We start from the raw sequence: 22,060 nt of genomic DNA, 5'->3' as shown, positions 1-22,060 counted from the left end.
AGGCAGATTTTGAGATCCGGCTCGAAGGACCAATTGTCAAGATAATTTTGTTCTCATGTTCATTTTCCAATGCAATTAATACACTCTGTCTGTTTCTAAGAATTTGTAAGGTTCTTATTTAAATGAAACGGACAGAGATCAGTCAGCTTAGCCAATAGCGTTTATTCTCGAGAGCTCTGCTCATAATACCATGTACATTGGTTTATATACCTCACATTTCGTTATAAATGTCCCTCCTCCTCTCAGATACAATGGCAATATAGTTCACAAGCCTTCTCACATTGTCTGCCACCTGTTAAACAATCTATTACAAGCCCAAGGTCTCTCCCCTCCCTGGGTAGGGACAGAATGTCCTGTAAGGAACACAGTATTCCAGCCGGTCTGACGATAGCTCCATTCGTTTCTAACAAGGAACAGAAAGTCCTTGTTCTAATTTTTGACTAAAATTACACACATTATATTCAGTGTTTTGATTATAATAAGATTCATACATTCATACAGTGACAGGGTAGTATTCTGTTTAGTTATAGTTCTACGTTAATTGTATACATCATTTAGTCATTATTCATAACAATGGGGAGCTTTGCGGCATAGCTATTTTCAGGTCTCACCAGAGACGTTTGATCGGGTTCAGGCTCTGGCTGGGCCACTCAAGGACATTCAGAGACTTGTCCCGAAGCCAACTCTTGCGTTGTCTTGGCTGTGTGCTTAGGGTTGTTGTCCTGTTGCAAGGTGAACCTTCGCCCCAACCTGAGGTCCTGAACACTCTGGAGCAGGTTTTCATCATGGATCTCTCTGTACTTTGCTCCGTTCTTTGCCTCTATCCTGACTAGTCTCTCTGTCCATGCCGCTGAAAAACATCCTCACAACATGATGCTGCCTCCACCATGTTTCACCGTAGTGATGGTGCTAGATTTCCTGCAGATGTGATGCTTGGCATTCATGAAAAATAGTTAAATCTTGGTTTCATTAGACCAGAGAATCTTGATTCTCATGGTCTGAGAGTCTTTATGGGACTTTTGTCAAACTCCAAGTGGGCTGTCATGTGCTTTTTACTGAGGAGTGGCTTTCGTCTGGCCACTCTACCATAAAGGCCTGATTGGTGGGATTGTGTCGAGGCACAGATCTGGAGAAGGGTCCCAAAGCATTTCTGCAGCATTGAAAGTCCCCAAGAACACAGTGTTCTGGTCTCCATCATTCTTAAATGGAAGAAGTTTGGAACCACCAATACTCTCCCTAGAGCTGGCCACCTGGCTAAACTGATCAATCAGAAGAGAAGGGCTTTGGCCAGGCTGGTTTCCAAGATTCCGATAGTCACTCTCCCAGAGCTCTGTAGTTACTCTGTGGAAATGAGAGAACCTGCCAGAAGGACAACAATCTCTGCAACCCTGTCTCTGAGCACTACGGACACTTCCTTCGACCCCAATGCCTGGTTTTTGCTCTAATATGAACTGTCAACTGTGGGACCTTATATAGACAGGTGAGTTATTTTCAAATCATATCCAATCAATTGAAACATCTCAAGGATGATCAATGGAAACAGGATGCACCTGAGCTCAATCTCAAGTCTCATAGAAAGGGTCTGAATACTTATGTGAATAAGGCATTTCTGTTTTTTATTTTGTATAAATTTGCAAACATTTCTAAAAGCCAGTTTTTGCTTTGTCATTATGGGGTATTGTGTGTGCTGCAGATTGCTGAGGAGTTTTATTATTTAATACATTTTAGAATAAGGCTGTAATGTAACTGTTAGATGAATTTAGTAACTATGTGTTCATTAACCAATTCAATTAAACTACTCCGTCTGCTATATCAGGATTTGTAGGATACTGATAGAAATGAAGACAGACAGAGGCCCATTCTACAATAGTACAATAATTAAATGTTTATTCACGGGAACGTTGTGGTCATAAAACTATGTACATTGGTTTATATACCTCACATTTCGTCAAAAATGTCCCTCCTCCTCTCAGATACAATGGCAATATAGTTCACAAGCCTTCTCACATTGTCTGCCACCTGTTAAACAATCTACTACAAGCCCAAGGTCTCTCCCCTCCCTGGGTAGGGACAGAATGTCCTGTAAGGAACACAGTATTCCAGCCGGTCTGACGATAGCTCCATTAGTTTATAACAAGGAACAGAAAGTTCTTGTTCTAATTCTTGACTAAAACTACACACCTTATATTCAGTATTATGATTCTAATAAGATTCATACATCCATACAGTAACAGAGTAGTATTCTGTTTAGTTATAATTCTAAGCTAAATGTATACATAATTTAGTCATTATTCATAAAAATCCCATAACAGTAACAAAATGTGGAAAAGTGAAGGGGTACATGCTAAAATCACCTCTGACTACAATGATTATGTAATGTGAAATTAAATTAATGTTCACAACATGTAAAACACATTCTGATTACAAGCATATTAAACATTTTCATAATACAGATTCAACAATCCTGCATTCCGTTATATTGTACAAACACTACATAGACTTAAAACCTATGCATCTGTTATCAATCTTTAATATCATCATGTGAATATAAATGTTATAATCATCTCTTTGAAATATACTTAAAGTGACATTTTTCAGGCAGAGGGCCAAAGGATGGCTAGGTGGTATGCTTGGGACCACCAACAGCTACAAACATTTTCCAAAGTGACAATCCTAATCTATCACCAAAAACAAAAACAGGGCATCACAGGAATAGCGAAAAATCCATGTTATGTCTAGATCTTTCTCAGTCCATTGAGTTTATTCCCACAAGCCAGCAGAGCCCGACCACCTCACTTCTGAAACTGGGCTCCGAAAATGTCCTCGTGGTACCTCTTCTGGATCTGCAAATAAAGAAACAAACCATAAAAGCATGGTAAAACACTGTCCACTTACTACAGTATTGGAACTAGATTAAGAGGCATCATGGCATTCATATTAGTTTTCATATTAATGATTGAGAGGAAAGTGAACCAACCTTTAGTTGGGTCAGGTATTCTCCTGCCTGGGTGAGGGTGATGCCAAGCTGGCTGCTCAGAATCTCCTGTACTGCTAGAGTAACTCCCTGGGCCATGTTCACACCCCCACACACATAGAAGTGACCCTCCTTCTGGTGCAACACACTGAGCACCTCCTCTGCCATCCTCTCCCTCAGGACATCCTGGACATAGACCTGCTCACACACAGAGGCTAAAAGTTAGGAATAGGAGGCACAGTACAGGGAAATAGGAACAATTTTAAGCTTCAATCTTCCATTGAATCTCAAGCCAATCTGATTCAATCAAGCTTTTCAAACGCTCACTCAGTACATGATTTGTTTCAAAATGATGCAACAGTACCTTTGGGAGACCTGGCTGGCGGGAATATGCGTTGGTAACACTCTTCAGGACCCCTCGTCTTCTCATCTCCAGTGTCTCCTCTTTGTATAAATGGTCAGTCTCCGAACTCTGGCAGCCAAACACCAGGCTCATAGGACTTTCAGAGAACTCTGTCAAGACAAAACCATAGCCCTTAAGGTCAGAGAGCTTGTATCAACAGACACACAGACAGGCACACAGACAGGCACACACACACTACCTGGGTGTTTCATGTCGTGTAGCCGTTGTTGCCAGAAGCTTCGGAAGGGCGCGATGCCACTGCCAGCCCCCACCAGAATGACTGGAGTGCTGGGCTCTGCTGGGAGGTGGAACCCACCTGAACTGTAAACAATAACACATAATCAGTTAGCTTCACTTTAAATAACAATCTCAATTAATTTGACTGGGGATAGGCTACAACCTAGCATTTTGTGCAATTGAAGAGTGTACCAGCCTAGTGACATACAGTATGTTACAATATGTTCTATACCTGTAGATAAAACATGGTACCAGGTCTCCTTTCTTAATGGTATCCAGCCAGGTGCTGCAGACCCCGTGGTGAAGAGGACCCTGTCCATCTAGTGTAAGACCATTACAGAAAAATACAGTACAGTTACTTTCCCAGCCAAGAGATAGCAGTTCAAATTCCTTTCAAAGCATTTGATAACTGCTGTATTGTCATTTCTAAGTTGATTTGCCCTGTCCTGTACCTTGGATGAGAGTGTTTACTGAATGTAAAAAAAATGTCAAATCTAATGTTCTGTACCTTGTGTGTGATAGTTGAGCACTGTCAGAGTGAGATGTAGCTCGTTGGGGTGGAGCTGAGGGGAGGAGCTGATGGAGTAGAGGCGGGGCTTGAGCAGAGGCAGCTGGCTGAGGAGGAAGGCTGCAGAGGGTTCTAAAGACGGGAACTCCTCCAGGACTTCCAGGAAGTTGGGAACACGGAACATCTTCCAGGTCGTGTACTCCTGAGAGTCCTGACGGCAAATGAAGACAGAAGCTAAATAACTTGCAAAATATCTGTTGATATAATTTTGGGGAAAGAGCATAGGCTTACACAATGATTTTTACATTTTCATCAATTCCAATAGGTGGTACGTCAAAACCTCTTCTTTCATGATATATTTCATTTTTATTTCAAAGGCAATAATGAACACTAGTCCTGGAGACAAACAGAATTTACCTTTGCCAAGGTCAGTAGACGCTGTCGGTGCCCTTCCTGTTTCGCCAACTGAGAGAGCTTGTGGAGGAGGTTCTGAGAGGGGGGCGTGGTCACATCCAGGAAGTAGGTGAGTGCCTGAGACAAAGGGCATGCTGGGATGCGTCCAACAGTCTGCCAGTTTTTCTCATCATCTTTTGGGAAATAGAAATGCAGAGTAATCTTAATAGCGGCAATCTTTCGAAGACGTGTCTTCCTCACAAAAATCAGATTTTACCGTGGTTACCTCAATCAGCACCATTATTAATGAATAGTGTTGTACCTCGGCAGGTGTCAGAACGGTATTCCAGTCGTAGGCACTGGTTTGTTGGGGGCATATGGGGAAGGAACTTTAGGATGCCAGCCACCAGTTGAGGGAGATTCCCTGGGAAAACACCAACATGGTCTCCTGGAGCAAAGTTCATTACCTCTGCACTTCTCTCCCTCTCCAATTCCACCAAAATGGTGGACCGGCTAGAAACAAGAAAGACAATGCTGAATTAAACCCTGTCAAAATTGAGTCCTGTCAAAAACATTGAAAGAATTGCAATAATAACATGCTAGATGACAAGAACTGAACCTTGAATGGGGGCTCTGTAGATTATGTTTGCTCTTCAGTTTCATAGGGAAGACAGTTTTAGAGTGAATGGCTGAAAGTGCTGTGAAAGAGACAATGAAAATCATCACATACAACTGGCTGACTGAAATACAAGACTAGTTTATAATGCTTTATATTGCTACACCAGTCCCTTGTCAAATGTCCATCCCCTGGTCCATGTGTAGTACCTGTGATGCGGTCCTGGGGGCAGCTCTCCACTGCTACGCGGTGTCTCAGTGGGTCCCAGGCCTCACAGAATCGCTCTGCCCCAGGGAGCTGCAGAATCAGCTGTCCCTGGATGTTGAACTCCTTATAAGCATCCTGGAAGCAGAGAAAGGGTCCTTAGGCTCAATGATTCAAAACACTATGTAGATCAATATGATATGCAAATGCTTGAGAGAGTAAAGATCATAACAGGTCTTTTTTGTAATGATACTTGAGCATATACTGTAGTAGACATACCAGGAGTATGTTAATATGTATGCTATAAAATATACTGCAAACAGGATCGTCGACACGTAGCTAAGATCCACTTTTAAGAGTGTGACATCCTCCCTTGTCCGCCTACCTTGAGAGCGGTGAGAGCCCAGGCAGAGAAGGCCTCCTCCTGTCCGTTCAGTTCATCCCCCTCTCCAGTGGGCGTCACCCGCTCTGCCCCCAGCTCCTCCAGCTTGGCATCCACGGCATGGGCGAATGCACAGAACTGTGGGTACATCCTCGAGCCCAGCCCAAACACACAGTACCTGGGGGAGGAGAGGGGACATAAGACCAGTTTCAAAACTAAAGAGGTGTCTGAGAAACTGCAACTTCATCAAATGAGTACATCTTAAAGATATGTACGTGCCTTCGGAAAGTATTCAGTCCCCGTGACTTTTTCCACATTTTGTTAGGTTACAGCCTTATTCTAAAATGATTAAATTGTTTTTTTCCCCCCTCTATCTACACGCAATACTCCATAATGACAAAGCAAAAACGGTTTATTTTTTTGTGCTAATTTATACCAAATTAAAAAACAGAATTATCACGTTTACATAAGTATTCAGACCCTTTACTCAGTACTTTGTTGAAGCACCTTTGGTAGCAATTACAACCTTGAGTCTTCTTGGGTATGATGTTACAAGCTTGGCACACCTGTATTTGGGGAGTTTCTCCCATTCTTCTCTGTAGATCCTCCCAAGCTCTGTCAGGTTGGATGGGTCGCGTTGCTGCATAGCTGTTTTCAGGTCTCTCCAGAGATGTTCAATCGGGTTCAAACTCTGGCTGGGCCACTCAAGAACATTCAGAGACTTGTCCCGAAGCCAGTCCTGCGTTGTCTTGGCTGTGTGCTTAGGGTCATTGTACTATTGGAAGGTGCATCTTTTCCCCAGTCTGAGGTCTTGAGCGCTCTGGAGCAGGTTTTCATCAAGGATCTCTCTGTTCTTTGCTCTGTTCATCTTTCCCTCGATCCCTCGAGCTGCAGAGATGGTTGTCCTTCTGGAAGGTTCTCCCATCTCTACAGAGGAATTCTAGAGCTCTGTCAGAGTGACCATCGGGTTCTTAGTCACCACCCTGACCAAGGCCCTTCTCCCCTGATTGCTCAGTTCAGCCGGGCGGCCAGCTCTAGGAAGAGTATTGGTGGATCCAAACTTCTTCCATTTAAGAATGATGGAGGCCACTGTGTTCTTGGGGACCTTCAATGCTGCCAGAATGTTTTGGTACCCTTCCCCAGAACTGTGCCTCGACACAATCCTGTCTCGGGGGCTCTATGGACAATTCCTCCGACCTCATGGCTTGATTTTTGCTTTGACATGCACTGTCAACTGTGGGACCTTATATTGACATGTGTGTGCCTTTCCAAATCATGTCCAAACAATTGATTTTACCACAGGTGAACTCCATGGATGATCAATGGAAACAGGATGCACATGACCTCAATTTCAAGACTCATAACAAAGGGTCTGAATACTTATGTAAACACGTTATTTCTGCATTTATTTTTTTGTTATTTCTTAGTCATTATTGGGTATTGTACGTAGATTGCTGAGGATTAAAAAATATATAAATAATTTAGAATAAGGCTAGAACGTAACAAAATGTGGAAAAAGTCAAGGGGGTCTGATTCCAAATGCACTCTACATGTACAGCCCAATACGGAGAGGACAATGCAGAGAGAAATGCTTGACATACTACTTACCTTAACTTGTTCCTGAGATACTGCAAGGAGAAAAGCTGTTTCTTAAAACTCTAGAGAAAGAAATATTAACATGTGTTGAATATTGAGACATTTTGACATTACATTTTATAAATGTGGGGGAAAATACTTGTTAGTATCTTCAAAATACAGAAACACAAAAACACACCTCTCCATTTCCAGGGGAGTCTCCATTCCCAAAGGTGCTAGCTACCACAATCAGAAGGCTCTCCTGTTCCATGTCACTGAAGTTATAGTCCTCCATACAGAGCAACTTTAAAGATATACAGAGGAGCTTTAGTTAACTTTGTAAACATTCTGGGCAATTTTGAGGACATTAGTGACTTAAGACAGCAGATTGTACATTATACAAGCATTATACAAGCACATCTACTTGCTAACTCCCCGTTATGTGTTCTGTAAATTAACACTGAGCTCAATATAGTCCTCACATACATATAGATTCCAATTAAACTAGAGTTTTACATTTATTCACAGTGGTTAACACACACAAATGCCCTGAAGCACATTAGACTGAGGCAGTAAGCCCTCTATCCGCCTTAATAGAGATGAGATAGATCTCCTACCCTGGAGTTGAAGGCACCGTTTAGCATGGAGTTCAGTCTCTGGGCCAATGTCTGTGATTTCCCTGTTTCAGTAGCGTACAGAACAGTGCAACGCACCCTTTTAGCCAGCACTCTGCTCATGAGGGTGGAAGAAAAGAGCGCCGCCCTATAGGAAGGAACCAGACATGAATGATAATACTTTGTAATATATTATGAGCATGGCTTAGCTCAACCTCAACCATTATATGCATTTACAATGCCTGGCGAAAGTTTTCACCCCCTTTGGCATTTTTCCTTTTTTGTTGCCTTACAACCTGGATTTAAAATAGATTTTGGGGGGGTTTGTATCATTTGATTTACACAACATGCCCACCTATTTGAAGATGCAAAATATTTATTGTGAAACAAACAAGAAATAAGTCAATACTTTGAAGAGTCACCTTTTGCAGCAATTACAGTTGCAAGTCCCTTGAGGTATGTCTCTATAAGCTTGGCACATCTAGCCACTGGGATTTTTGCCTATTCTTCAAGGCAAAACTGCTCCAGCTCCTCCAAGTTGGATGGGTTCCGCTGGTGTACAGCAATCTTTAAGTCATTCCACAGCTTTTCAATAGGATTGAGGTCTGGGCTTTGACTGGGCCATTCCAAGACATTTAAATGTTTCCCCTTAAACCACTCGAGTGTTGCTTTAGCAGTGTGCTGCTGGAAGGTGAACCTCCATCCCAGTCTCAAATCTCTGGAAGACTGAAACAGGTTTCCCTCGAGAATTTCCCTGTACTTAGCGCCATCCATCATTCCTTCAATTCTGACCCATTTCCCAGTCCCTGCCGATGAAAAACATCCCCACAGCATGATGTTGACACCACCATGGGTTTGTGCCAGACATAGCGTTTTCCTTGATGGCCAAAAAGCTCAGTTTTAGTCTCATCTGACCAGAGTACATTCTTCCATATGTTTGGGGAGTCTCCCACATGCCTTTTGGTGAACACCAAACGTGTTTGCTTATTTTTTCTTTAAGCAATGGCTTTTTTCTGGCCACTCTTCCGTAAAGCCCAGCTCTGTGGAGTGTACGGCTTAAAGTGGTCCTATGGACAGATACTCCAATCTCCGCTGTGGAGCATTGCAGCTCCTTCAGGGTTATCTTTGGTCTCTTTGTTGCCTCTCTGATTAATGCCCTCCTTGCCTGGTTCGTGAGTTTTGGTGGGCGGCCCTCTTGGCAGGTTTGTTGTGGTGCCATATTCTTTCCATTTTTTAACAATGGATTTAATGGTGCTCGATGTGATGTTCAAAGTTTTGGCTATTGTTTTATAACCCAACCCTGATCTGTACTACCCAACCCTGATCTGTCCACAATATTGTCCCTGATCTGTTTGGAGAGCGCCTTGGTCTTCATGGTGTCGCTTGCTTAGTGGTGTTGCAGACTCTGGGGCCTTTTAGAACAGGTGTATGTATACTGAGATCATCTGACAGATCATGTGACACTTAAATAAAGTCCAAGTAATTATGTGACTTCTGAAGGTAATTGGTTGTACCAGATGTTATTTAGGGGCTTCATAGCAAAGGGGGGGAATACATATGCACGCACCACTTTTCATACATTTATTTATTTTTTGCATTTTTGAAAAAGTAATTTTTTAATTTCTCCAATTTTGACTATTTTGTGTTTGTCCATTACATGAAATACAAAATGAAAAATAAATTGAAATTACAGGTGTAATGCAACAAAATAGGAAAAATGCCAAGGGGGATGAATACTTTTGCAAGGCACTGTATAGCTATGTCAATGATATGATTAGGACTGCATTATAATTTATAACTCATCATGAATGTGTTTATAAATCATTACAGATATGGTTGTCATAGTCCATGGAAGATTACCTGGCCACCGCTTTGAAGCTGATCTGTTGCTTCTTCAGACACATCTCTCCATTTCTCCAGACATGGGTCATCCAGGGGTCAGGCTTTGAACAACAACAACAGTCACAGACAATCCTATAGCAACTGCCCTGTAATTCTGTAAGGTGGACCTTAACCAGATGAATTATATAGCCTATATATTATGCACAATACAGGATGGTGTCTCAGAACCTACCTGGTAGTAGAAGAAGGGAGAGAGGATGTAGTTGACCATCTCCTGGTGGAAGATGGGGGTGAGAGAGCCAGACATGGGAGGAACCAGCCAGGCCCAGTCTGCAGGGCAGCCGCCGCGCAGCCGGAACTCTGTCTCCAAGTGCTTCATGAAGGACTCGGCTGCAGAGTGGTGGTCTGTGATGGTTACCTTGTTTTTCTGCAGTGTACAGTAATGAGACAAAAGGAGTGCATTTATCTCAAGGAAAACTCCAGATGACGGCTGAACCATTGTCATTGTAGTGTAGCATCCTTTGGCAAAATAGCAAAATAATACTTTAATGCAGGGAAACTTAAATCAGTTTTACGTCATTTCTCCCAGCATGTTACATGTGCAACCAGAGAGATAAAAATTCTAGACCACCTTTACTCCACACACAGAGACGTGTACAAAGCTCTCCCTCACCCTCCATTAGCAAATCTGACCAGAACTCTATCTTCCTGATTCCTGCTTACAAGCAAAAACTAAAGCAGGTAGTACCAGTGACTCGCTCAATACGGAAGTGGTCAGATGACGCAGATGCTAAGCTACAGGACTGTTTTGCTAGCACAGACTGGAATATGTTCTGGGATTCTTCCAATGGCATTGAGGAGTACACCACTTCAGTCACTGGCTTCATCAGTAAGTGCATTGATGACGTCGTCCCTACAGTGACCATATGTACATAACCCAACCAAAAGCCATGGATTACAGGCAACATCCGCACTGAGCTAAAGGGTAGAGCTGCCGCTTTCGAACCCAGACGCTTATAAGAAATCCCGCTATGCCCTCCAACAAACCATCAAACAGGCAAAGTGTCAATACAGGAATAAGATTGAATCCTACTACACCGGCGCCGATGCTCGTCGGAAGTGGCAGGGCTTGCAAACTAATACGGACTACAATGGAAAGCACAGCCATGAGCTGCCCAGTGACACAAGCCTACCAGATGAGCTGAAGGACTTTGATTCGCGATTCGAGGCAAGCAACACTGAAGCATTCATGAGAGCAACAGCTGTTCCGGACGTTTTTCTGATCACGCTCTCTGTTGCCGATGTAAGACCTCTAAAAAGGTCAACATTCACAAGGCCGCAGGGCCAGACGGATTACCAGGACGTGTACTCTGAGCATGTGTTAAACCAGCTGGTAAATGTCTTCACTGACATTTTCAACCTGTCCCTGACCGAGTCTGTAATACCAACATGTTTCAAACAGACCACCATAGTCTCTGTGCCCAAGAACACCAAGGTAACCAGCCTAAATGACTACTGACCCGCAGCACTCACGTCTGTAGTCATGAAGTGCTTTGAAAGGCTGGTCATGGCTCACATCAACACCATTATCCCAGACACCCTAGACCCACTCCAATTTGCATACTGCCCCAACAGATCCACAAATGACGCAATCTCTATTGCAATTCACACTGCCCTTCCCACCTGGACAAAAGGAAGACCTACGTGAGAATGCTGTTCTTTGACTACAGCTCAGCGTTCAAAAACATAGTGCCTACAAAGCTCATCACTAAGCTAAGGACCCTGGGACTAAACACTTCCCTTTGCAACTGGATCCTGGACTTCCTGATTGGCTGCCCACACACAGGTGGTAAGGGTAGGTAACACCACATCTTCCACGCTGATCCTCAACACGGGGGCCCCTCAGGGGTGCGTGCTCAGTCCCCTCCTGTACTCCCTGTTCACCCATGACTGCATGGCCAAGCACGACCCCAAAGCCATCATTAAGTTTGCTGATGACACAACAGTGGTTGTTATCCTGGACGTGTGGTGCCAGGATAACAACCTCTCCCTCAACATGATCAAGACAATGGAGATGATGGTGAACTATAGGAAAAGGAAGACCGAGCACACCCCATTCTCACCGACGGGGCTGTAGTAAAGCAGGTTGAGAGCTTCAAGTTCCTTGGCGTCCACATCACCAACGAACTGTCATAGTCCAAACACACCAAGACAGTCATGAAGACGGCACTACAATGCCTATTGCCCCTCAGGAGACTGAAATGATTTGGCATAGGTCCTCAGATCCTCAAAAAGTTCTACAGCTGCACCATCGAGAGCATCCTGAATGGTTGCATCACTGCCTGGTATGGCAATTGCTCGGTCTCCTACCGCAAGGCACTACAGAGGGTAGTGTGTATGGCCCAGTACATAACAGAGGCCAAGCGTCCTGCCATCCAGGAACTCTATACCAGGCGGTGTCAGAGGAAGGTCCTAAACATTTCCAAAGACTCCAGCCACTCTAGTTGTAAAATGTTCTCTCTGCTACCGCACGGCAAGCGGAACCGGAGCGCAAAGTCTAGGTCCAAACTGCTTCTTAACAGCTTCTACCCCAAGCCATAAGACTCCTGAACAGATAACCAAATGACAACCCGGACTATTTGCATTGACCCTCCGATTTTTACACTGCTGCTACTCTGTTTAATTATCTATGCATAGTCACTTTACCTCTACCTACATGTACATATTACCTCAATTACTTCAACTAACCTGTGCCCCGCACTTTAAGTCTGTACCAGTACCCCTGTATATTGTCTCGCTACTGTTATTTTAGTTTTGCTCTTTAATTATTTGTTATTTTTCTATTTTTGTCTATTTTTCATTTTTATTTGTATTTATTTATTGTTTACTTCAGTTTATCTAGGAAATACTTTAACACATATTTTTTTCTTAAAACTGCATTGTTGTTTAAGGGTTTGTAAGTAAGCGTTTCACTGTAAGGTCTACAATTGTACCTGTTGTATTCGGCGCATGTGACAAATTAAAATGGATTTGATTTGATTAGAAAATTGGAGGTATTTAAAAAAAAATGTAACAAAACAGCAACAACAAGAACATAACTTGGGATTTCTACTGGGAATAACATCATTCAAAAGGCACTCGTACATCTGAGCTATCTTTTTTGCAGGCAGGCGCATGGTAACAGTTGAATAAGATGAGAAAAAAGAATAACATGCCTTTGGATTGGCCCTGTATATGTGAAGGTTACCTGGAAACTGTATATGACTGCAACATTGATGGTCACCAAGGCCTGGTCCTTCCACAGTGAGGACAGCTTGTGTGTCTCCAGGCCCATCCTGCGACCCACTTCCTGTACGGACAGGAAGCCAAAACATTCTCATCCGTTGCATCATTGTCAAGTCAGCAGAATTGTGTTGCAGAAGCGTGAAACAAGAAAACATTTTTAAACTGAAAATGAGATTTTTGGTTATTGCTGATGAGGTTTCCTCCTCCATTTCAAAACATATGCTAATCCTGATGAGCACAACCCTGTGCTGTAGACATGGTGATTACCTATGAAAGTTAGTCTTACCTCCAAGATGTTATAACGCTGATAGTCACAGAAATCCCTCACGCCAATCTCAGTGCCCATGTACCAGCCATTAAAGGGACAGGCTGGGAATTCAAGTCCACCAATCTCCATCAGCATGTTGGACACCGCAGGCAGAGCATACCACTTCAGTCCTAGGTCTTGGAACCACTTATGCCTAATGACAAAAGATCAACACAATATATCTGATAATAATATATAAAAGAACATGCCCAAAAACACCACCACTAGGATAGATGTGGTTAGTTACTGTAGTGAATCATTCAGTCCTCAATGTGACATCTTTTTCATACACAATGAGTAACATACGCACAGTTGTGCTCACTCTACCAAAGGTGCTTGAGACACTTCACTCAATTCAGTATTGTGTCCAGTGAAACGAATGAAGGACCACTTTGGAGTGGTTAGACATTTAAATAAAAGAAAATGGTACAGGTCATTGGGCCCTCCTAGACCTGGCTTTGGGAAACTATTTGGATAAAGGAATGTTGCCTTGCAGACAAGTTCTATAGAGCTCTTCACTCTCTCCCATTCAGCTCCGTTCCTCAAGAGCTCCAGACGGCTGATTTAAAAACAACTATTTTATAATTCAAGCTCTTGAGCAACTGTGGGCAATGGTTTAAATTTACCCAGGCAGCTACATAACACATTGACTTAATTAGATAACTACTACTTAAAAACATCACCATGGCTATGGAGGCGTGATGGTCTGAATCCTATGTATCTCTGATGAATGCAAACAATGGCAAATCTAGTATGGAATCAAACGGATTTGCATACACGCGTGTCATAACATAACTGTTATGTAGTGGTATCGTAACCAAGCAACATCTCTTTGCCAATGAAAGTCATTGTATGTAGTGGAATAGCTATGATAACTCTGCAGGCATGACCTTGTATTTGTTCTCAAAAGTGTGTTTAGATAACCATCGAATAGAAACCAAACAAGTCACTCACTGGGGGTGTTCCATGGAAACCTCCAGGATCAGGTGTGGAGGGATTTCATAAAGGTCTGGGTCCTCCCCGTTGACCTGCAGGACTAGTGGCAACACATCGAAGAGGCCGTATTGAGGTTTCCATCCAAGCTGGATACAGATCTTTAAGAACACAGGACAAAAGTAACTAACTTTTAAAAATGTATCTTTTCAAATGAACACATACAGTATCTGAGCTCTATCTTAGATGTTTGAATGGACGTTATTGAAATAGCTGGGGTAGAGCATGGTGGCTATAGCTACTAGATATAGTACCGTAGTGAATTCTACACTGGATGGGTCTCCCTGGATACTGCCATCAGGCATCTGGTAACCTGCATACTTCAACAACTGGCTGTTCCACACCCGGAAATCATGCCCGTCTTCCTTTCTCGGAGGAAAGACGGTAATCGCAGACCTGAAATAAATAAGACACAAGAAGAAGATCTGTAATAACATACGGACAAACTAAAATACTCATGGAAGGACCTTGAAAACTGTCCCTTAACAAAGTGAATGACCTATAGCAGGGTTCTGTAACGCTTGTCGTCTGGGGAAGGAGAGGAGGACCAAGGTGCAGCGTGGTAAGTGTTCATATTTTAAATATTTTAATGAACACTGAAAACAAAACAATAAACAACCAACGAATAGTCCTGTACGGTGCAACACAACACTAAACAGAAAATAACCATCCACAAAACACAATGGAAAACAGGCTACCTAAATATGGTTCTCAATCAGGTACAACAAATGACAGCTGCCTCTGATTGAGAACCATACCAGGCCAAACACAGAAATAGAAAATCATAGACAAATTAACATAGACAACCCACCCAACTCACGCCCTGACCATACTAAAACAAAAGACAAAACAAAGGAACTAAGGTCAGAATGTGACAGGTTCCCCAATATGCAGCCCATGGGCAATTTTATTTGTTTTCCGAGGAAGAAATGTATAAATAGCCTAATCATTTTTGTTGTTGACATAAAAGACTAATACAGTCACTAGGAAATCAGCTCAAATCAGCTTAATGCATAAATAGAGAGGCATATGTGTTCGTATCCCAATGTAATCAAGGTTTGAAATGATTCTGTTTTTCTCAAATACTATATCTGTTTGGGATTCTTACAGTCAATATGCAGCATACAAATTATTTATAACTATGTTCTGGCCCCCCGACCATCCGCTCAAGGAAAAATCAGCCTATGGCTGAATGTAATTGGGGACCCCTGACCTACAGTATTGCCCTCACGAAGTAAAGGGTTGAAGGTTCAAGTCAAGGGCAAGAAATAACATGTGATACAGGTGTATTAGCAGAATGTATTTTACAATTGTACATTTAAATTTTTGTATTTTAGCAGACACTCTTATCCAGAGCAACTTACAGTTAGTGAATGATTTACAGTTAGTGGAACAAACCTGTAGTTTACATTTTACACATTTCTAACTTCACACAAAGTCAGTCGTGTAAAGTACTTAAGTAAAAATAATACGTAAATACTTAAGTTGCTTTTGGGGGTATCTGAGCTTTACTATTTATATTTTTGGCAACTTATACTTTTATTTCACTACATTCCTAAAGAAAATAATGTACTTTTTACTCCATACATTTTCCCTGACACCCAAAAGTACTTGCTACATTTTGACAGGAAAACTTATCGAGAGAACATCCCTGGTCATCCCTACTGCCTCTGATCTGGCACAATCACTAAACACAAATGCTTCTTCATAAATTATGTCTGAGTGTTGTCAATAAAAAATACAAAATAAAATTGTGTCACCAGGTTTAATTAATATAAGAAAATTGAAATTATTTATAATTTTACTTTTGATACTTAAGTAACGTTACATTTTAGTAATTCCATTTGCTTTTGATACTCAAGTATATTTGAAACCAAATACTTTTACTCAAGTAGTATTTTACTTGGTGACTTTCACTTTTACTTGAGTCATTTTATATCAAGTCATCTTAACTTTTACTCAAGTATGACAATTGAGTACCTTTTCCACCACTGCACCGAGTTGAGAGTTTTCCTTAGAAGAGATTATCTTGGTGTTTTCTGCCCTCTGCCTATGATCTCATACTTCCAATCCTTTCATGTTTCACGAGGAATGCTGCATTAGTTAGGCTACCTCAGAAAGTAGGGCTGTCGGTCACCTAGGACTAGATTCAATCCGTGCGTCTAAAATGCACGCTATAGCCCGATTTAAATTGAAAGCCAATGTTGCTGTGTTCGCTGAGACTTCATTCACGTTAACGCTGCATATGATGGCTCAATAGAAAATGACCTTTCAATTACAATCGCGCTATAATGCGGATGTTCCACGCAGCGGATTTAATTTAGCCCCTTTTCTTTCTGTTTACCTTAGGTTTCCTCCATTTGTGGCAAACTGTAAGTGTTCGCACAGAAACTGGAACATTTCCTGAGTAGTCTTGCACTTTCTGGCATCAAACAGCTGCAGAACAATCCAAGAAACATGTATCATTAATTAGGTTAACCTACACATAGAACACACACGCCCATGTGCATGCATGAAAAACACAAACAACAATAGATACTGAGATTGATACCAATAGATAATGAGAAACATAAATGTATCTCTTCTGCCTTGTATGTTTTCTTACTTGTAAATTGGACCACTGAATCCTGCCGATGCATCTTGGGGCGTTCCTCCATGCTTGCCGAGCACCAAACGCTAATTCCTCAACAGTCAATTGATAGGTTCCTGTGGAATCTATCTCCATGGTAATTTCCTCCAATCTGGCGAGGTGGTGTTCAATTTTGGGGCTATGCATTTGGGATTAAATTAGGATATGTGTAAATCATGGAAAACAAACAAATAGTACAATATAGAGGGGATAAAATATTTTTCCATTACAAACCTTTTGTAAGGCCCACATAGATGCTTCATAAATTATCTATAAACAAATTCGTACAATAGGCTATAAAGGCTAACTGGAGTAACTATTTTCCCATACAGTCATAATTTATGAAGCATCTACGAAGGCCTTGTACAGTAAAGGGGTTATAAAGGCTCTTAAATGAACGACAGAAAATATAGGCTACAAACTATAAATGCCTATAAGGCATTAAACAATATTGCATTATTAACCAAGTGTGTATTTGACAGATGCTACACTTAGTGGTGTCAGGCAATGGGTTGAACACATTTGGAATACTAATAATAATCGTCATCGTCTTTAGAGAAGAATTACACTTATTACTTACATTTTGAAGGACTTGTAGTATTGGTTGATTAGGTCGATAGCCTGAGGTAGGATTTCAAGAGTAGAAACTTTGGGACCGCGCAATAGAGCCTTCGGAGTCATGACAGAACCTTCACAAACTTTTGATGTGCATGGTTGGTTCTGTATATTAAATAAAATAAGAGCGTTTCAATTAAAAGGCATTGCTTTATTTTATAGTGTTCAATCTTTTATGAAATAGAAAACACTACAATTCAGGCGCAGCTTCATATTTTGAGCAAAAGAGCTAAACAAATAAATTGCGGTACAATACCACGCCACACACAAAGCATCATAAACTGTAAACGCACCTTGACTGCCTGGTGGTGCAGCATGTCTTTGAGACTTGAGCCATCCTTCACGTTACGCACGGGTATAGAAAACGGACACCTGTTGGCTCTCGTTTCCCACTATTTGATGAACATACAGGAGAAACGGGTTAAACTTATGTCGCTTGCTTTAAGCACATTTTCTAAATTTATTTCGTCTGTAATCTCAATTCTTACCTTATTTGGTTTAGTCTGGTGAGACAGTTTGGTTTCGTCATCCTGAAGCAGCTTCATCTTCATAATTGTAAAATAAATGCAGTTCATTATCATATTTGGAAATGCCATTTATCTAAATGATTCAAAATGTAAGTGCTTATAGGTTATTTTACTTTGAGTTAAATAATTTTAAGTTCATTGAGTAACAAACAAATATTAATATTTTGTTTGATTAAAGTAAGAAAACAAATGTTAAAGTTAAAATGTGCTCAATAGCTTTCAGTGTTGTGGCATAAACTCTTAAAAACGTTCGAATTTAAATTATATAGTAATCCCGGTATTAATTCTTACCTTGAACTCAAGGTGAGGTGAGCATCAATTCCTCTCTGAAAATTTTCCTCCGGAGTTTTTTCCATTTATACCTGCCTGTAACGAAACTTGGGCAGGCTTATAGGGACCTGCCCCTGTTGTGTTACAGGCAGGTACACTATCATGAATTACAAATAACATTTTTGTGGCCAGCTTGTTTTTGAGGTAGGTCTAATTGAGGCAGGTCTAATCTAATCTGGTTTGGTTTCAACACATTGTTTGGCAATCCCCATTAGAAATTAAAGACTGTAACAAACAGGTGGGAAAAATCCCTTTAGAAATACAATATTGAATTCCCACAGACCTGTTGAGGCATTCATTAAATATGCAGTACATTCATTACATGACAAGACACAGCAGATGGATCAACGGAAATGCTGTGTTTTTGCAATAAATTGTATTTTTGTAAGACATTTCTCACATAATTTCACGTTTTCTAGTTTTGGATGACAACTGCAAAGCGTAGACATCAAATCAAAATAAAATGTTATTTGTCACATACGCCGAATACAAGCCCTTTAACCAACAATGCAGTTCAAGAAATAGAGTTAAGAAAGTATTTACTAAATAAACTAAAGGAAAAAGGAAAATAAAAAAAGAGCACAATAAAATAATAAGAGTCTATATGCAGGGGGTACCAGTACCGAGTCAATGTGCTGGGGTACAGGCAATGTAAATAGGCCACTATGTAACAGAATATAACATCATAAAAAGGGTAAATCCACATGAATTCAATCACTTTTTGAAAGCATCCTTTCATTACAAGTTTGCCCTGTAATCAAGCCAGGGATGATGTCCAGATGTATGGTTGTTTCCTGGAGCATTGGGGAAATATAGTTATGCGTTTGATGTCATGGAAAACACGACAGCTTCCTGGGTTGCATCACCTACATGTACAAGGTACCAGGAAAGGGAGGGTGTATTTGAGAAAAGTATTTCCTTCTGATTTGGAGCCATGTTTGTACAAGGAAGCACTTGGGTGTTAAGTGCTTCTCTCACATTGGTTGCTAATTGCCTTACTTAATTTTTAACTATGTGGCATGAGTACATTTTTGGAAAGGAATCAAGGAAGTTGGACAACTTCTCATTTCCCCATTCCTGAACTCTGAGAGTTATTCTGATACAACCTGATCACCTGCACCGTGTTGGTGTGTGAGTCAAGACTGAAGCATCTCCAGATGAGATATACCTGAAGGAAGACAAGAGAGCGGTGTCGTCACTTCTTGCCACTGGGGGAAAGTAATAAATACATAATGGGCCAGGACAAAAGTTTGGTTCATTTTAAATTATCAATCAATCAATCCTAATGTGACTTTGATTTAAAAGGATAAGCGCCTAGACTGGTGCAAGAAATATGGTGGAAGGAAACTCTCGTTCATGTTTATTTTAATTTTATTTTACCTTTATTTAACCAGGTAGGCTAGTTGAGAACAAGTTCTCATTTACAACTGCGACCTGGCCAAGATAAAGCATAGCAATTCGATACATACAACAACACAGAGTTACACATGGAATAAACAAAACATAGTCAATAAAACAGTAGAACAAAAGAAGGCAAAAAGTCTATATACAGTGAGTGCAAATGAGGTAAGATAAGGGACGTAGGCAATAAATAGGCCATGGTGGCGAAGTAATTACAATATAGCAATTAAACACTGGAATGGTAGATGTGCAGACGATGAATGTGCAAGTAGAGATACTGGGGTGCAAAGGAGCAAGATAAATAAATAAATAAATACTGTATGGGGATGAGGTAGGTAGATAGATGGGCTGTTTACAGATGGGCTATGTACAGGTGCAGTGATCTGTGAGCTGCTCTGACAGCTGGTGCTTAAAGCCAGTGAGGGAGATATGAGTCTCCAGCTTCAGAGATTTTTGCAGTTCGTTCCAGTCATTGGCAGCAGAGAACTGGAAGGAAAGACGACCACAGGAGGAATTGGCTTTGGGGGAGACCAGTGAGATATACCTGCTGGAGCGCGTGCTACTATGGTGACCAGTTAGCTGAGATAAAGCGGGGCTTTACCTAGCAGAGACTTGTAGACAACCTGTAGCCAGTGGGTTTGGCAACGAGTATGACGCGAGGGCCAAATGGTGGGTAGTGTATGGGGCTTTGGTGACAAAACGGATGGCACTGTGATAGACTGCATCCAGTTTGTTGAATAGAGTGTTGGAGGCTATTTTATAGATGACATCACCGAAGTCGATGATCGGCAGCATGAGTGAAGGATGCTTTGTTGCGATATAGGAAGCCAATTCTAGATTTAATTTTGGATTGGAGATGCTTAATGTGAGTCTGGAAGGAGAGTTTACAGTCTAACCAGACACCTAGGTATTTGTAGTTGTCCACGTATTCTAAGTCAGAGCCGTCCAGAGTAGTGATTCTGGACGGGGGAGCAGGTGCGGGCAGTGATTGGTTGAATAGCATGCATTTAGTTTTACTTGCATTTAAGAGCAGTTGGAGGCCACGGAAGGAGAGTTGTATGGCATTGAAGTTCATCTGGAGGTTAGTTAACACTGTGTCCAAGGAGGAGCCAGAAGTATACAGAATGGTGTCGTCTGCGTAGAGGTGTACCAGAGAATCACCAGCAGCAAGAGCAACATCATTGATGTATACAGAGAAGAGAGTTGGCCCGAGGGTTGAACCCTGTGGCACCCCCATAGAGACTGCCAGAGGTCCGGACAACAGGCCCTCCGATTTGACACACTGAACTCTATCAGAGAAGTAGTTGGTAAACCAGGCGAGGCAATCATTTGAGAAACCAAGGCTGTCGAGTCTGCCAATAAGAATGTAGTGATTGACAGAGTCGAATGCCTTGGCCAGGTCAATGAATACGGCTGCACAGTAATGTCTCTTATCGATGGCGGTTATAATGTCTTTTAGGACCTTAAGAGTGGCTGAGGTGCACCCATGACCAGCTCTGAAACCAGATTGCATAGCGGAGAAGGTACGGTGGGATTTGAAATGGTCGGTAATCTGTTTGTTAACTTGGCTTTCGAAGACCTTAGAAAGACAGGGTAGGATAGATATAGGTCTGTAGCAGTTTGGGTCTAGAGTGTCACCCCCTTTGAAGAGGGGGATGACCGTGGCAGCTTTCCAATCTTTGGGAATCTCAGACGATACGAAAGAGAGGTTGAACAGGCTAATAATAGGGGTTGCAACAATTTCGGCAGATAATTTTAGAAAGAGAGGGTCCATTTTGTCTACCCCGGCTGATTTGTAGGGGTCCAGATTTTGCAGCTCTTTCAGAACATCAGCTATCTGGATTTGGGTAAAGGAGAAATGGTGGGGGCTTTGGCGTGTTGCTGTGGAGGGTGCCGGGCTGTTGACCGGGGTAGAGGTAGCCAGGTGGAAAGCATGGCCAGCCGTAGAGAAATGCTTATTGAAATTCTCAATTATGGATTTATCGGTGGTAACAGTGTTTCTTAGCCTCAGAGCAGTGAGCAGCTGGGAGGAGGTGCTCTTATTCTCCATGGACTTCAGTGTCCCAGAACCTTTTTCAGTTAGTACTACAGGATGCAAATTTCTCTTTGAAAAAGCTAGCCTTAGCTTTCCTAACTGCCTGTATATATTTGTTCCTAACTTCCCTGAAAAGTTGCATGTCACGGGGGCTATTTGATGCTAATGCAGAACGCCACAGGATATTTTT

The 22,060-nt window shown here is 41.7% G+C and overlaps 1 protein-coding gene across 2 annotated transcripts; it reads right to left on the bottom strand.

Moving 5' to 3' along the window:
- Positions 1–1,862: 1,862 nt before the first annotated feature.
- nos2b (nitric oxide synthase 2b, inducible) lies at positions 1,863–18,502 on the bottom strand. 2 transcript variants are annotated; one of them, XM_031796940.1, is made up of 26 exons: positions 18,396–18,502; positions 18,066–18,122; positions 17,871–17,969; positions 17,543–17,682; positions 16,939–17,101; positions 16,678–16,769; positions 14,588–14,729; positions 14,295–14,434; positions 13,320–13,494; positions 12,996–13,097; positions 9,981–10,175; positions 9,767–9,849; positions 7,910–8,054; positions 7,492–7,596; positions 7,326–7,375; positions 5,721–5,895; positions 5,341–5,473; positions 5,135–5,213; positions 4,838–5,028; positions 4,540–4,709; positions 4,123–4,333; positions 3,847–3,934; positions 3,577–3,698; positions 3,339–3,487; positions 2,978–3,172; positions 1,863–2,843 (listed from the first exon to the last, which is right to left on the bottom strand). In XM_031796940.1, the coding sequence occupies exons 2-26, from the start codon at positions 18,120–18,122 to the stop codon at positions 2,793–2,795; spliced, it is 3,252 nt and encodes a 1,083-aa protein (XP_031652800.1). In that variant the 5' UTR covers positions 18,396–18,502; the 3' UTR covers positions 1,863–2,792. The 2 variants fall into 2 exon arrangements, with proteins under 2 accessions (XP_031652800.1, XP_020364148.1); XM_020508559.2 differs by lacking the exon at positions 18,396–18,502 and having other exon boundaries at positions 18,066–18,173.
- Between the last annotated feature and the right edge of the window lie 3,558 nt (positions 18,503–22,060).

Source organism: Oncorhynchus kisutch, linkage group LG18, assembly GCF_002021735.2.
Source record: "Oncorhynchus kisutch isolate 150728-3 linkage group LG18, Okis_V2, whole genome shotgun sequence".
NCBI classification, from domain to species: domain Eukaryota; kingdom Metazoa; phylum Chordata; class Actinopteri; order Salmoniformes; family Salmonidae; genus Oncorhynchus; species Oncorhynchus kisutch.
The sequence above is the reverse complement of the archived record's forward strand: the minus strand, read 5'-3'. Positions and strand labels throughout refer to the sequence as shown.